Below are 22,076 nucleotides of genomic sequence, written 5' to 3' on the forward strand. Positions count from 1 at the left end.
CTGGATGAGCTTCAAGGTCCCTTCCAACCCAAATCGTTTTGGGAATGTGTGAGGTTATGTGTCTTCTCAATGTCCCTGTATCAGAATCTTTTGTCGGCTGAAAGGGGAAAGACCTCTGTGCCAGAGCTAAATAACCACACTGGACCTATGCTGGCTGGTGATGAGCCTGCTGACATGCTTTCCCATGCATACTGAGTGTGCTTCCAGCTTGGAGATGAGTGAGTGCTCATGGAGCAAGTAGATACCTGTGCACCTATGATGAAGTGAGGCACTTCATGGCTCCTCCATCCACAGATAACTGACAGCTGTGTGAGGTGTTGCTCTCCCTCTCTCAGAGGCACTGAGAGCTCAAAAAGGGATGGCTGGAAGTATAAAGCCCAGCAATAAAGGTGAAGAGGTGAAATGGAGCTGTGAAGATAGTCTGGCTCTCTGGAAATGGAAGTAAAGTACTACTGCATAGTCTCTATAAAAATACAGTTAATGTCAGGGCCAACTGCAGCATTTCTTTAAATGTGTGGAATTGTACAGCTGCTCCAGCATACCATGAGCAAGTTTATTTGTGTGGTCCTGATACAAGGAGGAGAGAAGATGTTCCCATAAATCCATTTAGTAAATCCAGCAATGGTGAATATTGTCATGAAAGTACACTTGTTATAACTAAAGAAGATTTACCTACCTCAAAGATGATTAACTTGGTGACATAATGGATTAAAGTGAATTAAAGTTTGACCATGTAGTGCTAATAGTAAGTAATAATACCATCAATGAATGTTTTCATAATATCTGAAAATGAAGACACAGTGGATCATGGCAAACAGCCATCAGTTATTGTGGATGGAAAACAAGGATGGAAATAGTTGAAGTGAGTCAGTGCAGCAGACCCCTGAAGATGCAGAAAAAAAGTAGGTTTATAGGAGAAATGTACTTACCTTTGAACAAGAATAATGAAGTGTTCCTCGAAATTCTGGGGAAGGTGGCATAGCTATTAGGCTAGGATGAACAACATTAAGTAGGATTTTCATTTAATGTTGACTATTGTACTAAAGCAAATAAGAAATGGAAGGACTGGCTCATTTTGTAACTAGATGGAATAGTGCTATATATTTCATTTTGCGTAAGTATTATGGTGAAATGAAGTGACTATTTAACAGAATAGTACTGACCACAATTTAATAAGAGTACAAATTTCAAGTACTGCAGGGAATTAAGCAATACATAGAGTTAGATTAAAGTGTAGGCAGACCAAATTAGATAAAAAGAGGAATATATTAAGAAACAGAGTAGTGTCAGTGTTTATTCTGAAGAACTAGAGAAGAAAATTGGCCAACATGTGAAGTAGAGTTCACTCAAAGGGAGCACAAACAATTACAGAAGCCCTCTGGAGATTTCAAAACCAGTGTGGCTGAGTCACTTAGTTGGAGCAGGGATACTAATCTAAAAAGCAGAAAAAAGAAACTTAAAGAGATTCATAATAATATTGGAAAAAATAAGGAATGTAAAGAAATAAAGGTGTGAAAAACACTCAAAAGCAAAATTGGAAAAATGAACTGCTAGATCTGTCCATTTGGACGCTAAAATAGAGAATCAAAAAAGAGTGATATGCCAGTTCTGCTCTTCTTGAAGAGTAAAAGTTTGCTTTGGATTCCTTGAGAGAATTTTTAATGTTTTAAAGGACAGCAGGAAGCCTCTGAAATGGCATCAGCCTCCTCTTGTGCCTTTGAACCTATTTTTCAGTGAATGGGGAAACAAAAGCAAGTGAAACCCCTTAAAAGGGTAATACAGTGAAGAATTGCCTGGTGCTGCAGAGGAAATAGCTGAGAGGCTTAGTCACAATGTGCAAAGAAAGATAACAACTTGGGTTTCAGTCTTTCTCAGTCCTTTATATTGAGAGATAACTGTCTGACACAGGCACTTGCTACAGGAAACATTCTGGTTTTGTAGAAGGCCTGGGATAGCTTCAGCTATGCTTTTTTATTCAAAACTGACCTGTCATCTGGTCTAAATTGTATCAACTTTCCTTAGCAACTTTTAGCCCCCAGGCAGGATTTTTTTTCACGTCTGTCTAGGGGAAAAATGTCAGTTTATGAATTTTTGTGCATTGTCATCGGCTTAACCACAATTATATGGTAACACTTGATTTTTGGTTGATCTTTGAGGAAATAACCACCATGCTCTCAGGGTTCAGGTGTTGTCATTGAAAGCTTAATTCTATGAAAGAAACTTCCTCTAAGCTACTGCAGGTGCCTTCTCTCAGCAGTTATTGGGCACAGCAGTCATAATAAGGTCAGAGAGTCACCTTAATAAGGTGCTTGGCCTCTCCTCAATTCACAGTGGAGATGCAGGTCTAAAACCTGTCTTTTGGTGGGCATGTCTATGTCATAATCAACAGGAGGATTTTTCTGTTCTTTCCTCCAATTTAAATTACTCTAGTGCTTCACAACTTGCATACCTATCCTAAGAACTAGAATTATCAGGAAAGTTATTCCCATCTGGTTTTGCCTCCAGTGAGCAATGCTTACCACTGCAAACATAGGAATGGGAAAAAGGAATATTAAGGCAGAGGCACCTTATCAGGTCTCCCAGCCTCTTTCACAGGACTGTTCTTTGCCTCTGTGAATGGAGAGTGGAATGGGGGACAGATGGGCATTACATGGAATTGAGCTAAAAGATTCTCAATGTCAAGTGCCGATGGCAAAGTTAAAATGGAGACACAGTTCATTCATCTGGGAAAACAATGACTACTGGTAAGTAACTTTTTTCCTACCTAAGGGGCTACATTCAATATGCTCAAGAAGGATTATTTAATAATTATTAATAATGACAGACCTTTGATTCTGAAGTTGTAGATGCAGCAGTGCTCATATATAAAAATGAAATACAGAGGAAAAAAAATGTAGAAAATAGTGATGCTTATGTCAACAGTATTCTAAAAATTATGTAATCAATATATCAATATCAAAGTTATTGAGCTATCATTTATCTTTAGGAGAGCTAATAGTTTAGAAATACCAGCTGATTGAAAACCTGCAAGCTTAACTCCAATACTTGTAAAGATTTCTAGGAAAGCAGCTTCAAATAGCATGCTTGAAAACCTGTCTTAGGTTGTAGTGTTTAAATTAAAGATGTATTTGATGAAGTGAAGCTTTATGAATGTGTGAGTTACAGTGGGTTGAAAGCTACATGAAGTCACATATGTCACTAGCTTAGAGGGAGAAAAGATGGACTGACTGTATTTGATTCACATGGCTGATGACTGTAGAATCTTTAATGTCATTTATGTATTCCATTACTAAAATGGATTATTGACTAGCCAGTAAGTAGTAAGTAGATTTCTGAGTTTAAATAGTGTGTTCTTTGGTAAAGCAGGGCTCAATGTAAGTACAGAATGCATAAGGAAAAAAACCTGAAAGAATAGTAAAATTATTCTAAAATCACACATGAAATTACAGACTCAAACCCCAGTATTTTCTTTTCCTTTAAACTAGACAACCTACATAAGACACTGTGAAATGGTCTTGTTTTCAAAATGTTCTATATATGTTTCTTCTCAAAATCAGTATCTTGTAAGATAAAATAGAACCCTGTAATTTTCTTTCTATAATCCTGTCCAAACTATTGAAATAAATAAAAAAATGCTTGAGCTTTATTAGCCTTTTACTGGGAGAAATCAGCTGCTATTTTTATAACTTAAACCAAGACTTTTCAGGGTTTGTATTTTTTATTCTAGGCTAGTTTCTGGCATTCATTTCATGGCAGTGTTTTTTCTGTTCTGACGCCGAACTGTGTAGTTAACGAAGGTCTGGAAAACGAAAGAAAAAAACCCACAAACCCTTTAATTAAAATGAAAACATCCAGATAAAGATAAATGTAATACCTGTTTTGTCATCTTCAGTTAGACCTGTTTCAGGTGCTATATTTAGAAAGATGTATAAAAAGATGTAAAAAATACGTTAAGCTTAGGCTCTTATTTTAGGTACCTAGTCTTTCCAGCTTCCAGTTACATACAACAAAGCTACAGGAGTGATTTAGAGACAGAACTTTCTGAGATGGCCTCTGGAGGAGCCTGCTTTGTTTTCTGTCCTTTAATTACACTAGGCAGCTGAGGGAGATGCCTAAGGTTGGGGAACGTGAACGCTCTGCACGGGTTACCTTTGGTTGTGGAGTTATTTACTGACTGACATGATACCCAACCATGGTCTTCTTGGGCACAGGATCACAGACTTGTGAGAAGCAGCTGATCTCAAGCATGGTGTGAATGCTATCAGAGCCAGGCTGACTGCTCCAAGTTGATACATCAGGAGTGGTTCCAGACCAATGAAATAATTCTAAGCCTTTCCATATCCTCCTCATCGATACTGTAGATGTAATGCCCTGTTGAAATAGCAGGCGTGGATGTTGAGATGTATCTGTGGATATATAGAAATATATGTCTGTGTATACATATGTATCTTCTGTAAGCTCTGTGCCTGATTATTAACACTGCACCTGATTATTAGCTCTGCCTGAGGAACTGCTTCATTTTTGCTTTCAGAACCACTGAAATGGAACTGTATGAACAGATATTCTGAAATTGCATGAGAACTGTATAGACAATAATGATGTTCAAGTCAGATAATAAATGCAGCAAGTCTGGGGAGAGCTGAAGTGTTTGAGGTGTTGTCTGAAGTGGTAATAGAAGACAGTGAGTGATGAGTAATTATGGAGGTGGGAGGAAAGAGGGAAGCAATAAATCAGGTTGAGACTGGAATAGGTGTTTTATTATTTATGATTGTATTTGAACCAATGATTAAGACAAAGAATCTCTCTGGGCTTTCAGACTGTGCTTGTCAGTGTGGAATCTATTCACGTTTCTCCACTGTTAATTGTAAATATTGTGGCTTTGTTCGGGTGCAGTGGATCTTACGATAAAAAGCTTCATAAATGCTCAAACCTTAATGCTCTGATGTGTTATTAACATGGGTATTGTACCTGTGCACTTTAATGTTTTAAGCTAAATAGAAGAAGAAAGTCACAGCAGAAGTGCAAGAATCATAAAAACATAAGAAGTGGTACTATTGTGCCCAGCACAGTCTCTTCCCAACCATTCAATAGGCTTTTTTTATTTTGTCTTCTGGTGAAAGAGTGAGTTCTTATCCTGGAATAGTTTGGGAAACAGCAGTATTTTTCCTCCAGTTACATTTGTTTTGCTCTCATCGCTGCATTACTGCTCACAGAGAGATCTACTAGAGAAAAAATCTGATATGGAATGATGAGACTGAACATTTTCAGGTTTTCTGCACCTTCAAATTGTTTGTAAACTACCAAACTAAAATACCACTTGACTTGCACAGTGATGTGCGTTTGAAAGGACCTCATCTGTGCCCTTTGGAGCCTGTCTGTTGACTTCTGCTTGCTCTGGGTTCAGCAATAACATGCCTTGTAAAGGCAAGAGATAGCTTTTTAAATCTGGACACTTAGCCCAGATGCACTGTAAGCCCACCAGCAGAGGATGGCTTGCATTGCTGCTTTCCCTTATTGCACTGGTTTTAAGGAATAAGGAAAGAAATATTTTCTCCTGATATTTTTCATCCACTCTGAATTCACCCAAATGAGGTGAGGATAAAATCTGGGAATTGCCAGGCTCAATCTGGCCTTGGTGTACCTAAGTAGCATCTGTCTTTGACACAGAGCAGCCCCACATGTTCCAGAAGAAATCAGTAGAGCCTGAAGTATAGATATTTTTCTAAATTTTTATTAACTGTTATCTCTACATATTCTTATCTATGTAAGTAACAAATCTCTCTTGAATGTTTTGGCCACAGGGACAGCCTGCAGCAGTAATTTCAGCAGCTGAAATGCAAGTGTCGTAAAAGAGATTTCCTTTACCTTTGAACATTTTTATTTTTTTTTTTTTTAAATATCCCTCCCCTCTACTTCCTTAGGGCAAAAACCATTCTGTGACTGGAAGCACTAAAGGCTCCCTCTTCTCATTTTCTAGAATGCATGCTAATTTTTATTTTGATAGTCACCCGTTTTCTAAGATAAAAGATCTCAATTTTTTCAGTTGCTCCTCTTATTGAACATTTCCCAGTCATTCTCATTATTCGCTTCTCCGTACCCTTCAGTCCAGCAGTTACCCTATTGAAAGCAATGCTGTGATCTGTCTTCTGGATTATAGAATCATATTGCTGTTTAGGTTGGAAAAGACTTTAAGTAAATCTAAGAGCACCAAGGACACCACTAAACCATGTCCTGAAGCACCACATCTACATGTCTTTTAAATACCTCCAGGGATTCGGACTCCACCACAGCCCTGGGCAGCCTGTTCCAGTGTCTGACAATCGTTTACATGAAGAAATATTTCCTGATATCCTCCCTTGGTGCAGCTTGAGGCCATTTCCTCTTGTCCTAGTACTTATTACCTGGGAGAAGAGACCAACAGTCACCTTGTTACAACCTCCTTTCAGGGAGTTGTAGAGAGCAATAAGGTCTCCCGTGAGCCTCCTTTTCTCCAGGCTAAACAACTAGTTCCTTAAGACACTCCTTGTAAGACTTGTGCTCCAGACCATTAATCAGCTTCATTGCTCTTCTCTGGACACACTCCAGCACCTCACTGTCTTTCTTACAGTGAGGGGCGCAGAACTGAAGACAGTATGCAAGGTGCAGCCTCATCAGTGCTGAGTACAGGGCGATGATCACTGCCCTGGCCCTGCTAGCCACACTATTGCTGATACGGGCCAGGATGCTGCTGGCCCTCTTGGCTGCCCGGGCACAAGCTGGCTCATGTTCAGCGGTCATCAGTCAGGACCCCCAGGTTCTTTTCCACTGACCAGCTTTCCAGCCACTCTTCCCTGAGCCTGTAGCATTGCATGGAGTTATTGTGGCCCAGTTGCAGGACCCAGCACTTTGCCTTGTTGAACCGTATACCATTGGCCACAACCCGTTGATCCAGCCTGTCCAGATTCCTCTGTAGAGCCTTCCTCCCTTCAAGCAGATCAACACTCCTTTCCAGCTTGGTGTCATCTGCACTTGATCCCCTTGATCATTGAAAAAGATATTAAACAGAACTGGGTAAGACAAACCACTAGTTTATAGGTTGTTCCCAGTATAATACCCCATCCTGTTCCTCCTGCATCTCAATATTGCACTTTTTATTTTTCTTTTTTACCACAGCCTCATAGTATATGAAAATGTTGGCTAAGGATCCCTAAAATCCTCCATATCTCTTACCTGAGCTGATACAGGGATTTAAAATTTGACAAGGTTATGGATGGTGAAATTTTTCTTCTCTGCTTTACTTCACATTCTGGCAACATAATATTTCCCTTTGCATTTATCCACTTGCTTTTTTTTTTTTTTTTTTTTTTTTAGTGAAATAGTGTTCCTCATTCAGTCCTGGCCTTGGACTTGATTTTCTGGGAAAATACTGTGTATAGTAGATTTTGTCACCTCTCTGCTTACCCTCTCTTTCCCTTGTACTTACAAGTGTAATAAAGTGGTGCACATACAGCCCTGTCAGCCTGCAGAGATACTGTACATTGACTTTTCATCTTAAGATTTGTCTTCTGTCTCTTAGTTTTTGATCCAATTCATTTGTTTTCTATATCACAGTACAAGCAGGAGTATTTTCTTCTATTTTTTGTCATCTGTCTGTGATCACAAATGTATTCAACCCTTGTGGCAGCTTCTGATTTTAATTCTTTTGTGTGAAACATATAAAAACCTCCACAGAACCTCTACAAAACTTCTGGAGAGTGCACTTCAGCATTTTGCTGCCTATTCATGTGAAGTGTACATCTAAACAAGTGGTACCAAATATGCTTTTAGTTACGTGCTATGCAGCCCACAGCCCTAAGAGCATGGGTCTGTGTCGCTGGTCAGACACTGAGACATGGAAGGAGGCTATCTGAAGATGTTTAAAAGCCAGCATGCATGTTTATTGCTAGACATTGTCTCCTGTCTCGTCTTCCTTGGGATACTCATGGACTTGGCATGGTCCCCATGTGAATCTGACAGCATCCAAATTCTCTGCTCCCCTCTAGTCCACAGCTCCAAGTGCTCCTGATGTGTTTTTCCTTCCCTATACATGCAGCACAAGGCAGGTACTGTGGATCTTTGAGGCTTTCAGATCCTCTTCCTAGCAAAGGAGCCACCTAGCAGAGGGCTTGATTGATTATTTTTTTTTTTTTTTAGTGGCTTTTTTCTCAAAGAGAGAAAAAGCTGTACTATCAAAACTGGACACATTTTCTGTGCTGTGGTGACTGCTGAGTCCTGACTGAGAGATTTCTCCTTTGACTTGTCTTGAGCATGGGGAAAAGCACTGATAGGAGCCTACCAGAGATACTTAAGTTTATGGAGACTACTTCCTTCCTAGCACCTTCTTGTATGGTTTCCTATGACCTCTTCCCATCCCCTCTGTACCTCCTGCAAGATAGCTCATGCCTAGAGTTCAGGGCTGTGTTTCACAGTATCACAATATAACAGTATGCTAGAGATTGGAAGGGACCTCAAAAGATCATCTAGTCCAATCCCCCTGCCGGAGCAGGAACACCTAGATAAGGTTACACAGGAATGTGTCCAGGTGGGTTTTCAATGTCTCCAGGGAAGGAGACTCCACAACCTCCCTGGGCAGCCTGTTCCAGTGTTCCGTCACCCTCACTGAGAAGAAGTTTCTTCTCAAGTTTAAGTGGAACCTCTTGTGTTCCAGTTTGTACCCATTACCCCTTGTCCTATCATTGTTTGCCACTGAGTAGAGCCTGGCTCCATCCTCGTGACACTCCCCCTTTATATATTTATATACACTAATAAGGTCACCCCTCAGTCTCCTCTTCTCTAAACTATAGAGACCCAGCTCCCTCAGTCTTTCCTCATAAGGGAGATGCTCCACTCCCTTAATCATCTTCGTTGCCCTGCGCTGGACTCTCTCCAGCACCTCCCTGTCCTTCTTGAACTGAGGGGCCCAGAACTGGACACAATATTCCAGATGGGGTCTCACCAGGGCAGAGTAGAGGGGAAGGAGGACCTCTCTCGACCTACTAACCCCCCCCCTTCTAATACCCCCCAGGATGCCATTGGCCTTCTTGGCCACAAGGGCACAGTGTTGGCTGTTTACCCTAATGTCATGGATCAGCCAATAAAAAAGTTGGCCTCTTGCTCTCTGCCCCCTCTACCCACCAGCCATCCACACAATTAACTCATCCTGATCTGGTTTTAATCAAAGTTTTGCAAATGTCCTTCCAGATGGTTATGAGTGAGGTGGCAGGAGAAAGCTGGGCTAGAAGCAAGCGCCCGGTGGAAAAGGGAGGGAAGGATGGGGAGCAAGGAGAAGGGAATACCCAAGAGCCTGTGAAACCCAGCAGAAGGGCCAGCAGCAGCAAATGCCAGGGGACAGCAGAGGACAGCCAGATCCTCTGTCATGGGGTGAGCAACAGGAGAGTAACTGATTATTATAATTATTCGCAACCCCTTTTAGCAGGGAAGAACTAACTGGCAGTGCCAAATATTCCCAAGCGTTCTTCCCTAATAATACCTTTAATTCAACCTGTTCCATTCCTTTTTTGAGGCATGTTTTTCATCTTCAAACTCAATTTCATTTATTAGAGACTTCACTGTGTGTGACACAGTGTGCACACATCAAGTGCAGCAAGGATTTGTTTTAATTATTATGTATTACCAAGAGGTACAGTGTGTTTGTGCTGGTGGGTGAAAGGGTGACGAGGGGGTGTTATTTATTTTGTTTCTGTGTCATGTATCACAACTGTAAGGTGATGGGGCTTTCTGAATGGCATTTTAGATTTGGAATCGGGAGGTTTGATAGCTGTCAGTGCTTTGTGTCAGCCATAGCATAGGGAGAAAGTCTCCAACCAGCAAGTGTTCGTGTGGCTGCAATAAATAGTCTGAGATAACAGACACCTCTCTGGAGTTTTTGTTAGAAAGTCAGCCAGAGGACTCTTCTCTGTGTAGTGACTAATGATATTTGAATGCTGCTTTTCATGCAAGTGTGATATAGGGCTTTTTTCAAATTGGAAAGAATTTGTTGTGAGTCAAAATATCATTTCACTTTGGTATTCGAAGGACAAACAGAAGCTAGATTCAGCAACTGGTTTTGAAGCTGACTCTAACCTTTTTTATTTTTCAGAATGAGAAAGTTTTCCTCTCCTTTGCACACAAATGAAGAGGCCTTCTACCCTGCAGCTCTATACACTGGCTTTTTTTGTCAGTGGTGTGATGTAGGTGTGAAAAGTATAAGCTGGAGCATAATTTTAATGTTTTAATTAGAATTTTATTTTATTTTTTTTTAGGATGCTCCACCTGTCAAGTTTTTTAACTTGACAGGTGGAGCCATTGTGAATGTTTCCTCTGTTAGAATTACCTGGAATGGGAGGGACCAATGCAGAAACCTGAAAGATATTGATAAATCAGAAAAAGTGTAGAATGAAACAGCAGGAATTATGAGAAGCTTGAGGAATTGACCGGAAAGAACACACTGCAATAATATTCTAGAGGAATTTGTATATTTCCTCACTACTTGCATACAGCAACCTTAAAACTAAGGTCAATGCTGTGTGCTTTGAACCGTGTAGGAGACAGGGTATGGTCTTGTAAGAGACACAGCAACTCATGGTGTTAAATGAGGAAAGAATGGGGTGATAGATTTTCATCTTCAGAATGCTGTTACAAATTTAATCGTTAAATGGCACTGGCAGTTAGGGCTGCTACCAAGCTTCTTGGTGTCCCTGGAAAGCCAGGAGCTGTAAAGCTGTTGGAGAGATTGAGTTACTCTGGGTTAATGTAAACATAACTGAAATGGATTAGTGAACATTATTTCCTGGGCTGTGTTTTAGTATAAGGTCCTTTCACTGGTGATGGGGAAAAGCAGACATTACTCCGCTATATAGTCATGGACTTTTGCTGCCTGGGCTTTGTGTCACATCTAAAGACTACCATCAGAAGTGTCCCTACTAATTAATAATGTAAAGTATAACAACTGTGCTGAGTAATATTTGCTATTAACTCCTTCCTGAAACCAATTAAGGGAATTCATTAGAGGAGTGCTTATTTTTTGATGTTATAGGTGTGTTAATACAAAGGAAGATGTGATAAACAGTAGATGGAGGTAAACCTCTACTATTTTCCATCAGACTGGTACAAGTGCTGTTTACAATGATGTTATGGTAGTGTAAGCTTTGTCATACCCTCTGCACAGCAAGGGGTGTGGGTTTGGACCATATCTTTCTGTCATTGGTGCTTGAGCCACTTTGGCTGAAGCAGTTCCCACTATCTCACTGTCCTTTGCAGGCAGACAAAACTCTGTAAGAAAGTAATAAGCTGCTTGTGAGAACTTACTTTACAGGATTATTTTACTGAACTTCTAAAACACCTCTAAAACATAACCCTTGGGAAAACAACACCCGCATATGGATTCATCATACACCTTTTTAATGGCAAGAGAATCAACCTAATACAAGTAATACTACATCAGGAGCATTGGAGATACAGGGTCTTGGTGTATATTTATAAGGCTCAGGCACAAATGTGTGTATGTTTTGGAGAAGATAGCATCTGGTTATTAGAAAACATATTTCTATTGACTTTTTGACTTCTGAGAACTGACAAGAAATGTTCTGCATTATTGAAAAATAGATGAGTTTATTGGGCAGCAGTGGAGTAAATAATGTGACTGATAAGAAACTGATATGAAGTTGCAGTTATTCTGACCATTTCTTTTTATTTTTTTTAGTATGATCAAGTAGTTTTCTTAATCTGGAAATCCCAGTAGAAAATTTCCTAAAAGGCATTGTATACACTATAACTGTGTTGTGACATCAACATTTCAGTAAAGCTGGTAAATTAAAAAGAAATTTTATGGCCATGTCAGAGTTAACTGATGGAAAGCTGAGGGCATGGGGTAATATGACACTAAGGCGGTTTGCTCTTAAAAGCAAGAGTAATGACTGTTTGCTTCTTAAAGACTTCTGATTGCCTGGCATGCTTGATTGAAATCCAGACCAACTTTCTTTGAACGACAAATTGATTGTTGTGTGCATTTTTGATACTGCAATGATTTGTCTCTGGGTACAATACTGTAATCTGTCTTTCATTTATCAGTAGGGAATCACCAGACTGTCTTTTCCTTGGCCTGAGGTTTGGCACCGTAGCTGTGATGCTCTGTTGTGCAGCTGCAGCCTCTGGTTGAGATACCCCCTCCCAGCAGCATCTAAGCACCAGTTCCTCAGCATGCACTTCATTGCATTCTGGCACCTACCATATCACTTGTCTTAGATACAAAAAGGTTTCAGACCACAGCAGACCACAGAATGTCATCTGTCCTTGTTATTTTAAATTTCTTTGTACACAGAATCTACTTTTCCTGCTTATTTCTGTGCATTGACTCTCTTCTTGTCTTCTGATTTGACTATGCAGGAGGTGTTAGTTCGGTCTTAAACCATCACTGTGCTCCAGAGCTTCAGTCAACCCTTAAACAAAGTGGTCTGATGGGTTTGTGTCACTAACACTGTGTATCACAAATATGATATTATCTGTCTTGGGAAAAGCAGAAGTCTTTCACCAGCAGAAGTGGAGGGTGAAGGGAAATTGAAGACATGGCATCCTTCCTCCTTCTTTGGTCATTAATCACAGATATTTAACCATATTGAACACCTGGGTGTTGCCATCAGTCAAGATGTTTCCATAGAAAGCACACATGTAAGACAAAGTGGAAAAGCATACAGTCTGAGCAGGATATATGCTCTGGTAACTTGTGAACACCATCACGTGCCGTCATAACCACAAGCTCATGGACAGTAATTCCCTTTTGGCATGCAGCAGGGTAGGGCTTTTCCACTGCTTGCAGCTTATTGAGAAAGCCACAGCACATCTGTTCGGTGGCTTGAGCCATTGAGCATTCTTTGCATAGCCTGCCTGGATAAGCTGTCACTCTTGATTTTTTTTTAAAACATTTCACAGCGGAGGGTTAGCCTAGAATGGAGAACCTCTTCTGATCATCATCTGCAGAGGTCCCTCTGCTCACAAACACATGCTGCATAGTGCTGCCACCGTCATGTCTTATGTCAACAGGGGGTCATGTCCTCTCTGCTGCAGCAATTCACACCTGATTATCTACCTGCCATCAGTCAGCAGCTGGTCTCTGTTTTTCATGTATTAGGTTTCTAGATCAATGCTTTTACCCATTCTCCCATGCTGCCATGCAGGTTTTAGAGGTGCTCCTTAGAGCATCTCCTTCTCTTCAGACTCTCTCTGGAAAACTGATTTTACTTTTCCCATTTGAGAAGTTGGCCTCCTGTTTCTCTGAATGTTAGGCATTGTTAACTGGGGAGGGAAGAGAGTTTGTACACGAAGGCTCTCATTAGACTTAAGTGATGTTAATTTCCTTCAGCCTCATTGATAGTCAACCAGGGAATGATCCAGAGCACTTAAATTTAGCTTACTCTTCTGAGGTTCCCTGGAGAAGTGTCTGTCTCTCTCTCCCTCCATTGCCATTATAGATGACTATGTTGGTAAATATTTGTCTTTATGAATACTTCCTAGTTTGTCTGATATTTAACAGGGTGCTTTTTTTCGGTTTCTTTTGCTTTATACTGTGCATTTTCTATGCTGAGGAGAATCCACCAGACTGGGGGAGTGGGCTGCTTCGTTAGCATTATTGCATTTTGACCTATAGCTGGTAACAATTTAAGCTATGAGTCAGGAATTTTTACCACAAATTTCAATTCATACATGTCTTAACAGTACAGAGTCTGAAACTCACAGGCAAGCTTATGGTTTGCTTTCAGTACATAGCGCTGTACTGAATTCAGTAACGATGTTCTCGAACAGCCAGGGACATGGACCATGTATCTTACAAGCATTGCCCACAGCCCTGATGCCACTTTAGTAAACCTGTCAGATTTGGAATAGAAACAGCAAGTATTTAAAGAGAGTTGAAAAAATATATTTGTTTTTACAAACTGTAGAAATTAAAATCAGCAAAACAAAGCAAAAGCATGCCATTCATCTCTCCGTTACTGTTCCAATTGAATATGCTGGTTGATGTATGATATTTTTAAATGTGTTCATTCCCAGAATGTACTTATTAAAAGCTATTTCTCTATCTCTGTTGCAGTGAACTATTTCATAAAAAATGGTACAGAAGATGTGTTACTGTGCGGCAATAGCACTGATGCTGGGTAAGTACTTTAAAAATATCTTTATTTCTGGTTTATTTTTGTTGCATTGTTCTGTTGTTAGTTTGTTGGGGGAGTTTTTTCCTACATTTTCTTTCAGTTCTGTCCACTTTCACTAGCATGAATTAGATATTTCCACTTCCTTGTGTCAATCATAATAGGAGAGAAGATAATTACAATATTGTGCATGGTGATACAATTTTCTAAACTGCAGGGAATAGAAATTTGTGTGTCACTTATTCATGTCTAAAATTTTTGGGGGCTTTATTACACTTCTTTTTCAGTATGTTTAAATTTCTCAGTATAAAAAAGAAATAGTAAGAACGAAGTAACACTTAGGCTGAGTGAAGAGTATTTTAAAGGAAATGAAACGGGGGTGGAAACAGAACAGCTGGAGGGATTTAGACTGACAATGAATTCTGGGCTTTTGGCAAAGGAAGATAAACAAATCAACAACTCTGAGTCCCCAGAATAGCATGCTTTGGAGGTGGGAAGGTACTCAGTTTTGAGTTGTGATCTGCATTTGTACATGGTATTTTTATAGGCTATGTGTATTTCATTTTCTCATAGAATAGACAGTGAAGGGAACCAGAATAGTTCCTGTGGTATACTAACTCCTTCTGCATGAAGGACTTTATTGATATCCCTACTATTTGTAGATGCTAATATTTCCTCCTACATCCAGTCCTCAGGGTCTAAGCACATTGTCCAAGAGTGAGGTTTTATTTGACAGGTTCTCATGATCTTGATGAAAATGGAAGAGTTCAGATGGGATGGATAGAGGTGGGCTCATAAGCTGTGCAAGGACTGTAGGCTGACAGGAGTTGTAGAAAAGGGAAGAAAAGACCTTAGAGTGATGGGATAGATGAGCTTTTGATCTAAATATATGAGAGTATGTGAACCAAGGAGGTGAATGACCTAGGTCAAGTGAGGGGAGCAGGTGAGATGATCTGCTTCTGGAGGGAGAGGTTCTCTGTTGGTAGAACTAAATGTGGAAGACTGAAAAAAATAGAGTTTAAATTAGGAATAACTTCATGTGAAAAGAGGCATGTGTGCGCCAGGAGACAACAGGAAGGTGAAAGGAAGACAAAAACAAATTTTCTTTTGGACAGGAGGGTGAGAAAAGCTATGGGGTCCTGGAGACAGACACTTTACTTTCTGCCGCCACTGTCTAGATCTGTATTTACATAAGACAAAGGGAAAGCTGAAGTGTCAGCCTTCCCTCTGCATATTTTGTGTATCTGATTTGTATTGCCAGTCTAATTGAGACTGTAAACTCCTTGGGCAAAGGGCCATGTTTTCCTCTTTCTTTGTTCCACGGAAGGTACAATGTCAGCATTCATTAATTAAGTGCTTTGTTGATTGTAATAATAGCATTTATCTAGACTCAGGCTGGACTCCAAGACTATTGGGATGTTTCCCAGGGATCCCAGGGTTTGGCAATCTACCTATGCTGGTGGACTTTCAACCTTTACTAGCCAATAAGCAGTAATACTGAGGAAAAAAAATGTTCTACACAGCAAATGTATTTTGCAAATCATAAAATATTATTCATTGTTCTCTGTGACCTAACTGTGGTGGGGACAGGCTGCTAAAATCATAAGCAATGTTGAAAAGGTTGATTAGATTATGGATAGTTTGTGAGGCATAGTTTAGGGACTACTGTTTTGGAATTGACCAAGTGATGGGAAGTTACATACCAATCTGATATCGATTGATTATCTATATATTGGTAGCCTGTATGTATTTAGGGATTGTGTTCCAGCAAGGCATTTAGCAAAAGCACCCTTATTTCCTTCCCTAAAAAGTCAATAAATTGAAATATGTCAACAAAAATCCATGACTGGATAAAACCTCCAATGGAGTCACTATGCCCATGAGAGAGTCACGGCCTGAAGCAGCCAGGGGAGAACTTACAGCTTTCATGTATAAGAAGAGGAAAATGTCACACCCACACCTAGAGCCCTCATGCTTGTTTTGATAAATACATCAAAACTATCAGTGTTTGTGCCATTAAAGGAAACCCACTTTCCCCTCTATACATCAGTTTTCTTATTCAGCCTCTTGCTGTTTTAGTTAAATCTTTAATACCACCGGGTGAGGTTGGGTTTTAAATGCCTAAAAATAGAGACTAAATATTCCAACTTGTGCTGTTTTTTAGCTCTGGACTAGCAATTGTTTTCTTATCTGTTAAACATTGCACCGAGTTCCTGCTAGTCTTCCTTTCCTGTTGTTTAAAAGCATGAAGATACTTAAGAAGATGATCCTAAGGCTTCAGGGGATTTGCAAAGTCATGTATTCCCACCTGTTAGAATAGGGAGGCCATTATTTACAGGCTGATGTATCTGACAGAATGGAATTGTTTTCTCTTATCCTTTAATGGTCAAAGTCAAGAGCAAGTGCATTCAATAGCAAAGCACAAAATCTGAACGTGTGGGATCTTTTGGGACAGGTTGCACCACGGGATCCAGGGAAGTGAGTGAAGAGTGAATGGATGCATCAGATTGCGGTTCCCCTGTCTATTAGTAATGAAATTAGTGACAAGTGAGGATGCTTAAATTGGTATCTCACCAAGGCATCAGTCAGGTGAGGCAGGGAAAAACAGCTGGCAAGGCTATGTCTGAGTGCTCACAGCATTTGTGGAACTCACCTCTGCTCCCAGTTTGGAGCTTGAATTTTTTAGCCTCTGGGGTCCATTGAGGACCTAAAGGAAATGCTGGGAAGGGCAGTGTCATCTCATCCCTCCCTCAGTGGAGGGACTCCTTGTTAGAGTGAGTGATATCTGTGTTGTGGACAGGATATTAAATCTCAAGGTAATTGAAAAACCCATTTTAGTGCATTTTTAAAAGCGTGTTGATGATGCACTGAGGTTTAGCTGGTTACTGTTATTGTAGAAGAGTAAAAATTATTAAAATAAAATCTAAAGAAATCTACTATGGCAATTATTAGGTGACGAGACTCAAATGGTCTAATATAAGAGTGTGTAGTAATGGAGACTGCAACCTGAGCTGGAGTAGCAAGCCAAAATCAGCAGGGAAATGACCACCAGTGGGTACTATATCACAGACAACCTAATTATCTCCAAGGTGGGGGCTTTATTGCATTACTAGGAGGGACTGGTTTTTGAGCAAGCACCCAAACTGCCAATAAAGCAGGAGGTAATGGATCTAGCTAATATTGATTCTAGTTCAGAAGGGATCTGACCAGATGCATGTCACTCAACAGCAGCAAATCTGTCTCTAGTACTTTACCTGGCAGTTGGAAAAAAATCCATTTATCTATGTTTTTAGGTATTCTCCAGGAACCTCAAGAAGCTACTATAAAAATCATGCTGCAGAGACATGTTAGAAATGTCAGGAGATGGCATATTAGTTGCACAAGGACTAACCTGTCTGTTGGATTTCCTGTGTGATGCCTTAGAAACTTCAAGATATCTGGAATTTGATTTTTCCTCATTTAATCAAATAGAACTTTTGCTGTTTTCCGTGTTAGTTATCCAACTGCTTTTTCCCCCTTGATGTACTGCAAGAATTTGCTTTGCATTTACAAGGAACAAAGAGTCCAATAGAAATAAGACGTAATGTTTGGAGAAGATAGAAAATCAAATGATTGTGATCAAAGATGTTCTTTGGCTTAAAGTGAACACTAGTGACGTATGCTCGGTGTTTCTCAACAAGCACATTCTGAGCACTACATTAATGGAAAAATCCTCTGCTCTGTGTATCACAGATTGGTCAGACACTGGAAGCAGCGCTAACAGCAAGGCTCTTTTAACAACAACAACAAAAAAGTGTATTTGGGGAATTACTTATGTTTCTAGATGTATGTCAGGGTTAGATTTTGTTGTTCTTTTGAATGTGGCTGCACTGGGATTTATCCAGATTGGTTCTCTTTGCAATTTCATCTTATTTGATTTGATTAAAATAAATGGAGAAAGCTCAGGTAGTCTAATTTTCAAAGGGTTTACAAATTCTACAAATTTGCTTTTCAGTTTAATTCCCAGTGTACAGCTTATCCAATTTTGAACACCTTGTTTTAGCCCTGAGAAAGGTCCGGTAAAGATCTCGTACACTCATCAGATATTTGGAAGATCTTAGTTTAGAGCAGAAGCTCAATGCTTTTTCAGTCTTTGTGAAATCCAGTCTTAGCATCAAGTGGACCATGCTTTGCAAGGGCTGTGGAACAGCAGGTGGCAACAAGCAGCACCATACACCACCCATAACTGATCATCATGGACCTTGTGAAGGCATTTATCCTACTATGTGAAAGTGGCCCTTAGGAGCAAAATTAACATGTCTCCATAGATGAGTATTCATGGTGACAGTGCCAAAGGGAAGGCATTGGATGCAATGCTTCAGGGTGTGCTGGGCAATGGTACATGGTCAACACCAGGCAAGAAGCAAGGGAACCTCCAAAGGCACTGCTCTCAGGAGGAGATGCGGTCCCATCCCATCTGCAGATCCAATGAGGCATCCTGCTAGAGCACATCAGCAGTGCCTCTCCCAGTCATCACCCAGCTCTTGTTGTCAGAGCCTGTCTCTCAGTGTGTGGGCTGAGGGAGCCATTTCATGTCAGGCTGCACCAACCTGCTTCATGCCGCCCATGCAATTACAGCTTGCTCCTTCTCTATGATTATTAACCATTGATTTTCATGAGATGACCAGTACTTACTGGAGAGTCCTGTGCTTCCCCATGGGATAAAGACTTACAGGGGCTGCAGCAGCTTGGAATTATCTGTCCATGGGAAAGGAAGATACATTTCAGCTATAAAGCATTTTCACTTTTATCCTGTTGTAATTTCTCGGGGACATTTTTCTGCTGTGCTTAGACTGCCATTTTTTTCTTCCTCTTCTGCCTGAAGGTTTGGAAGAGCAATAGAAACAGCAAGGAAATTTGTCCATTAGGAGAAAGAGAAACAGACAAGATGCTATCAATGTACAGAGTAAACAAGCAGACAAAAAAAAAGAGAAACTTATCTTTGTTCTTTTCACTGTTTTGCTTGCAACTACAAGGAGCTGGCTTTTCAGAAAACTGTGTGTGTTTTAAGTCAATCGTGTCTCCTTTGGATCTCAAGGTCGCACTGCTTAATTTTTTTTTCCCCCCTTTCACATGATATGTGCTGAATATTCAGCTCATGGGCAGGAATAGTCTACGAGATCATACTGACAATGAAAGCACATTTGCATCATGTCTGTACTGATATTACCAAAAAGACTAGTGAACAGGAAGGAAAAGCAGCCAGTAAAGCTACTTCAGGATGCAACAAGAAAGCACCTTTAGCAACTGCATCCTAGTAACTGTTGCTATAGAAACTTTAGCTACCTTTATCCTCACTATGACCTTGATTTTTCTTAGCAGGGTACATTAAAATAATATACATTGTAGGGCAATATTCTATATGGTCTGGTAAATTCTGCTGTCACTTACCTTACTGCATATAAGAGGTGAAGGAATGACCACGTGGTGTAGTGCTCTTCAAAGTGTTTGAGTAATAACTTTTTCTAAAGTATCATCAGGATAAAACTTTGTTTCTGGTTGTGTTGTGGCATTTTACTAAGGCGGTTAATACCAACACATAAAGTTGCACCAGACGCCTGTTTCCATAGTCACCATGAGTACCAAAAGCAATGTTTTTATCGTAGTTTCCCCATGCCACTGTACTGCTAGTGTACTCATTAAAGCTTGTACAGCGATGCAGCACTTTGGTCTCTATGCTATAGTAACATTTCTTTGCCTTTATGCAAGCTCCACACGGTGATTTAAAGTCCGTTGCAAAGGCTTATCACACCTCTCAAGGGTAGAGAAGAAACATGCACTGTATTTAGGAGCAGCATCGCTATCAGATGCTTCCACCAATGTTACTTTATACAGCCCAGTGCTTCAGCTCTTGCCCAGCTCTTGGCAGGGGAAGATGCTGGAACAATGTGCATGTCTGCCAGACAAACATGTCAAACAGCATGCTCTCCCACAGCTCTTAGTCCCCTGACTAAAAGCAAATGTGCCCAGTAGCAGAACCACAGCTGTGCTGGAAACTGGGGAACTGCACCAGAGAATAATTCACACAGTTGATTATTTTATTCTGCTGCTAGCAATTAGGACCGCTGCAGCTCTGAGTTGCCTGAACTTAAATCTGTAGCAGTATTACTATTATTATCATAATTCTTTGTTTTTTTTTTAATAAGAAGACCTTAGATTCAGGCCATGCTGTGTTGAATACTGAACAAGTAGGGTGAGAAGAGTGCTCTCAGCTGGAAGGGTTTGTATTTCAGAGGTGCAGTCTGTGGATGGTGCTGTTAGTGTCTTATTTGTACATATATACTCCTGGGGAGTGACAGGAATGGGTAAGGGCAGAAGATACAGCCAGTTGCAGGTGATCCCTGCTCTAGCCAACTCTTTCAGGCAATTGTGGTCTGGCAACGTGTGTTTAACTTACTGCATGAATGGGTCCATCACAGGGAATGGGATACTGGGAGCTTTGGCATGTGCTTAGTGGGACTGGTGTATTCAAAACACTCTCCAAATTCAGTCTGATGGGGTACAGCTGGCTGATGGGTGGGAAAGGATAGTGGAATGAGGAAGGGGATACATTTTCCAAATGTGACTTCTTCAAATGTCACCAAAGAGAGGGTATTTTGGAAAGAATTAAGTGTGTTGTTTAAAATAATGTAATTACACCCCAGATTAGTAAGTGGTATTAATGAATTTATTACTGACCTTTAAGCTCCACAGCATATGTTAAATGAATTTAACTAGAATCTGGTGTAAATCACATAAACTTTTCCATCTCCTTTGTGTTGGTTACAGTGACAGGAGAATGAGGAGGATTTGCTCATGGTGAGAAAGCCTCTCATTTGATTATGAAAAAAAACATGAAGCAAGTATGTCACCTGAAAGATGCTGCAGGAGACATGGGCATAACTTTAGGTATTATACAGGCTTAGGGGCAACAATAAGAGTCCTCACTCCTAGGGATCAGTTTTGTATTTGGAAGATCATGTCTCTGTAGCAGCAGTAGGGATTAAATCCAAATCCACTCAGTTCTTAAGGATAGGCGATATTACCTCTTAGTCAAAGCTGTAATAAGCTCATCAGCCACATGAGAGAAGCTGAGTTATTAGGGGCTACAGTCTTCATTAAGCAGTAATCTACCATTATGCTTAACATCATAAAAAAATACGGTGTCTGGCCACTGGACTGAGAAGAAATGAGAGTTTGCTTACCTTGCTGCAGTGTGAAATCTAAAAGAGCCACATTGCAGCAGAGAGTTCTTCCTCTCGCTGCTTGCATGCATGCATGGAGGAATCTGATGTCTCAGGCTAAACCAGTGTTTTTCCATCTGCCTGAGCAAGTAGCCAGTGGGGGAGGTTGAAACTTCGTCCTGGATTCAAGTCAGCGGCATGCACAGGTCAGTGGGTGCTCTGAGCCTGTGAGCAAGCCTGCTTTCTCCTCCGGTTTTGGTTCCTGGTCTGTTGCTCTTTATTCTGAGGTATTCTTCTCCCTCCCCCACCTCATCCCTTACTTGCAGCATTTGGTCAGCTTTGCTTGTACTTCCTTCCTTTCAGACCATTGGCACCCCTTGCTTTAAAAAATGCCCTTCAAATTCTCTCTGACCCTTCTTCTGTGGCCTGGAGTGAGAGCTGCCTGGGGGCTTCTACTCAGACCTTTGAATATGAAGCAAGCTCTGTGAGTCAGGTGCTGGCTCTTAGATGGTAATTAATAGGGAATTTTAAGGGAGACCCTGTGACCATGACTACTTTTTAATACAACAAAATGAGAAAGAGCAGGGGAACGAGAATGACCTGTGAACCTGTGACTTTCAGGCAGACTGAGCACCCACTGATGGCTGGGGTTTGGCCCCTTTTCTCCTACATGCCCAGTTGCCCTTACTGCATACATTTTAAAGATATTCCCCTC

At 40.6% G+C, this 22,076-nt stretch overlaps 1 protein-coding gene across 4 annotated transcripts in view; it reads left to right on the plus strand.

Moving 5' to 3' along the window:
- Positions 1-22,076, plus strand: part of LOC134165051 (sodium channel protein type 5 subunit alpha-like) — a 213,711-nt gene that overhangs the window by 65,286 nt on the left and 126,349 nt on the right. For all 4 annotated transcript variants that reach the window (XM_062621392.1, XM_062621393.1, XM_062621394.1 and 1 more), the window contains exon 8: positions 14,102-14,165. In XM_062621392.1, the coding sequence (XP_062477376.1) occupies positions 14,102-14,165 (64 nt within the window). The remainder of the gene's footprint in view (positions 1-14,101; positions 14,166-22,076) is intronic.

This window comes from Pezoporus occidentalis, unplaced genomic scaffold (assembly GCF_034315485.1).
Source record: "Pezoporus occidentalis ecotype Australia unplaced genomic scaffold, CSIRO_AGI_Poc_V1 ctg23, whole genome shotgun sequence".
In the NCBI taxonomy this organism is placed as follows: Eukaryota; Metazoa; Chordata; class Aves; order Psittaciformes; family Psittacidae; genus Pezoporus; species Pezoporus occidentalis.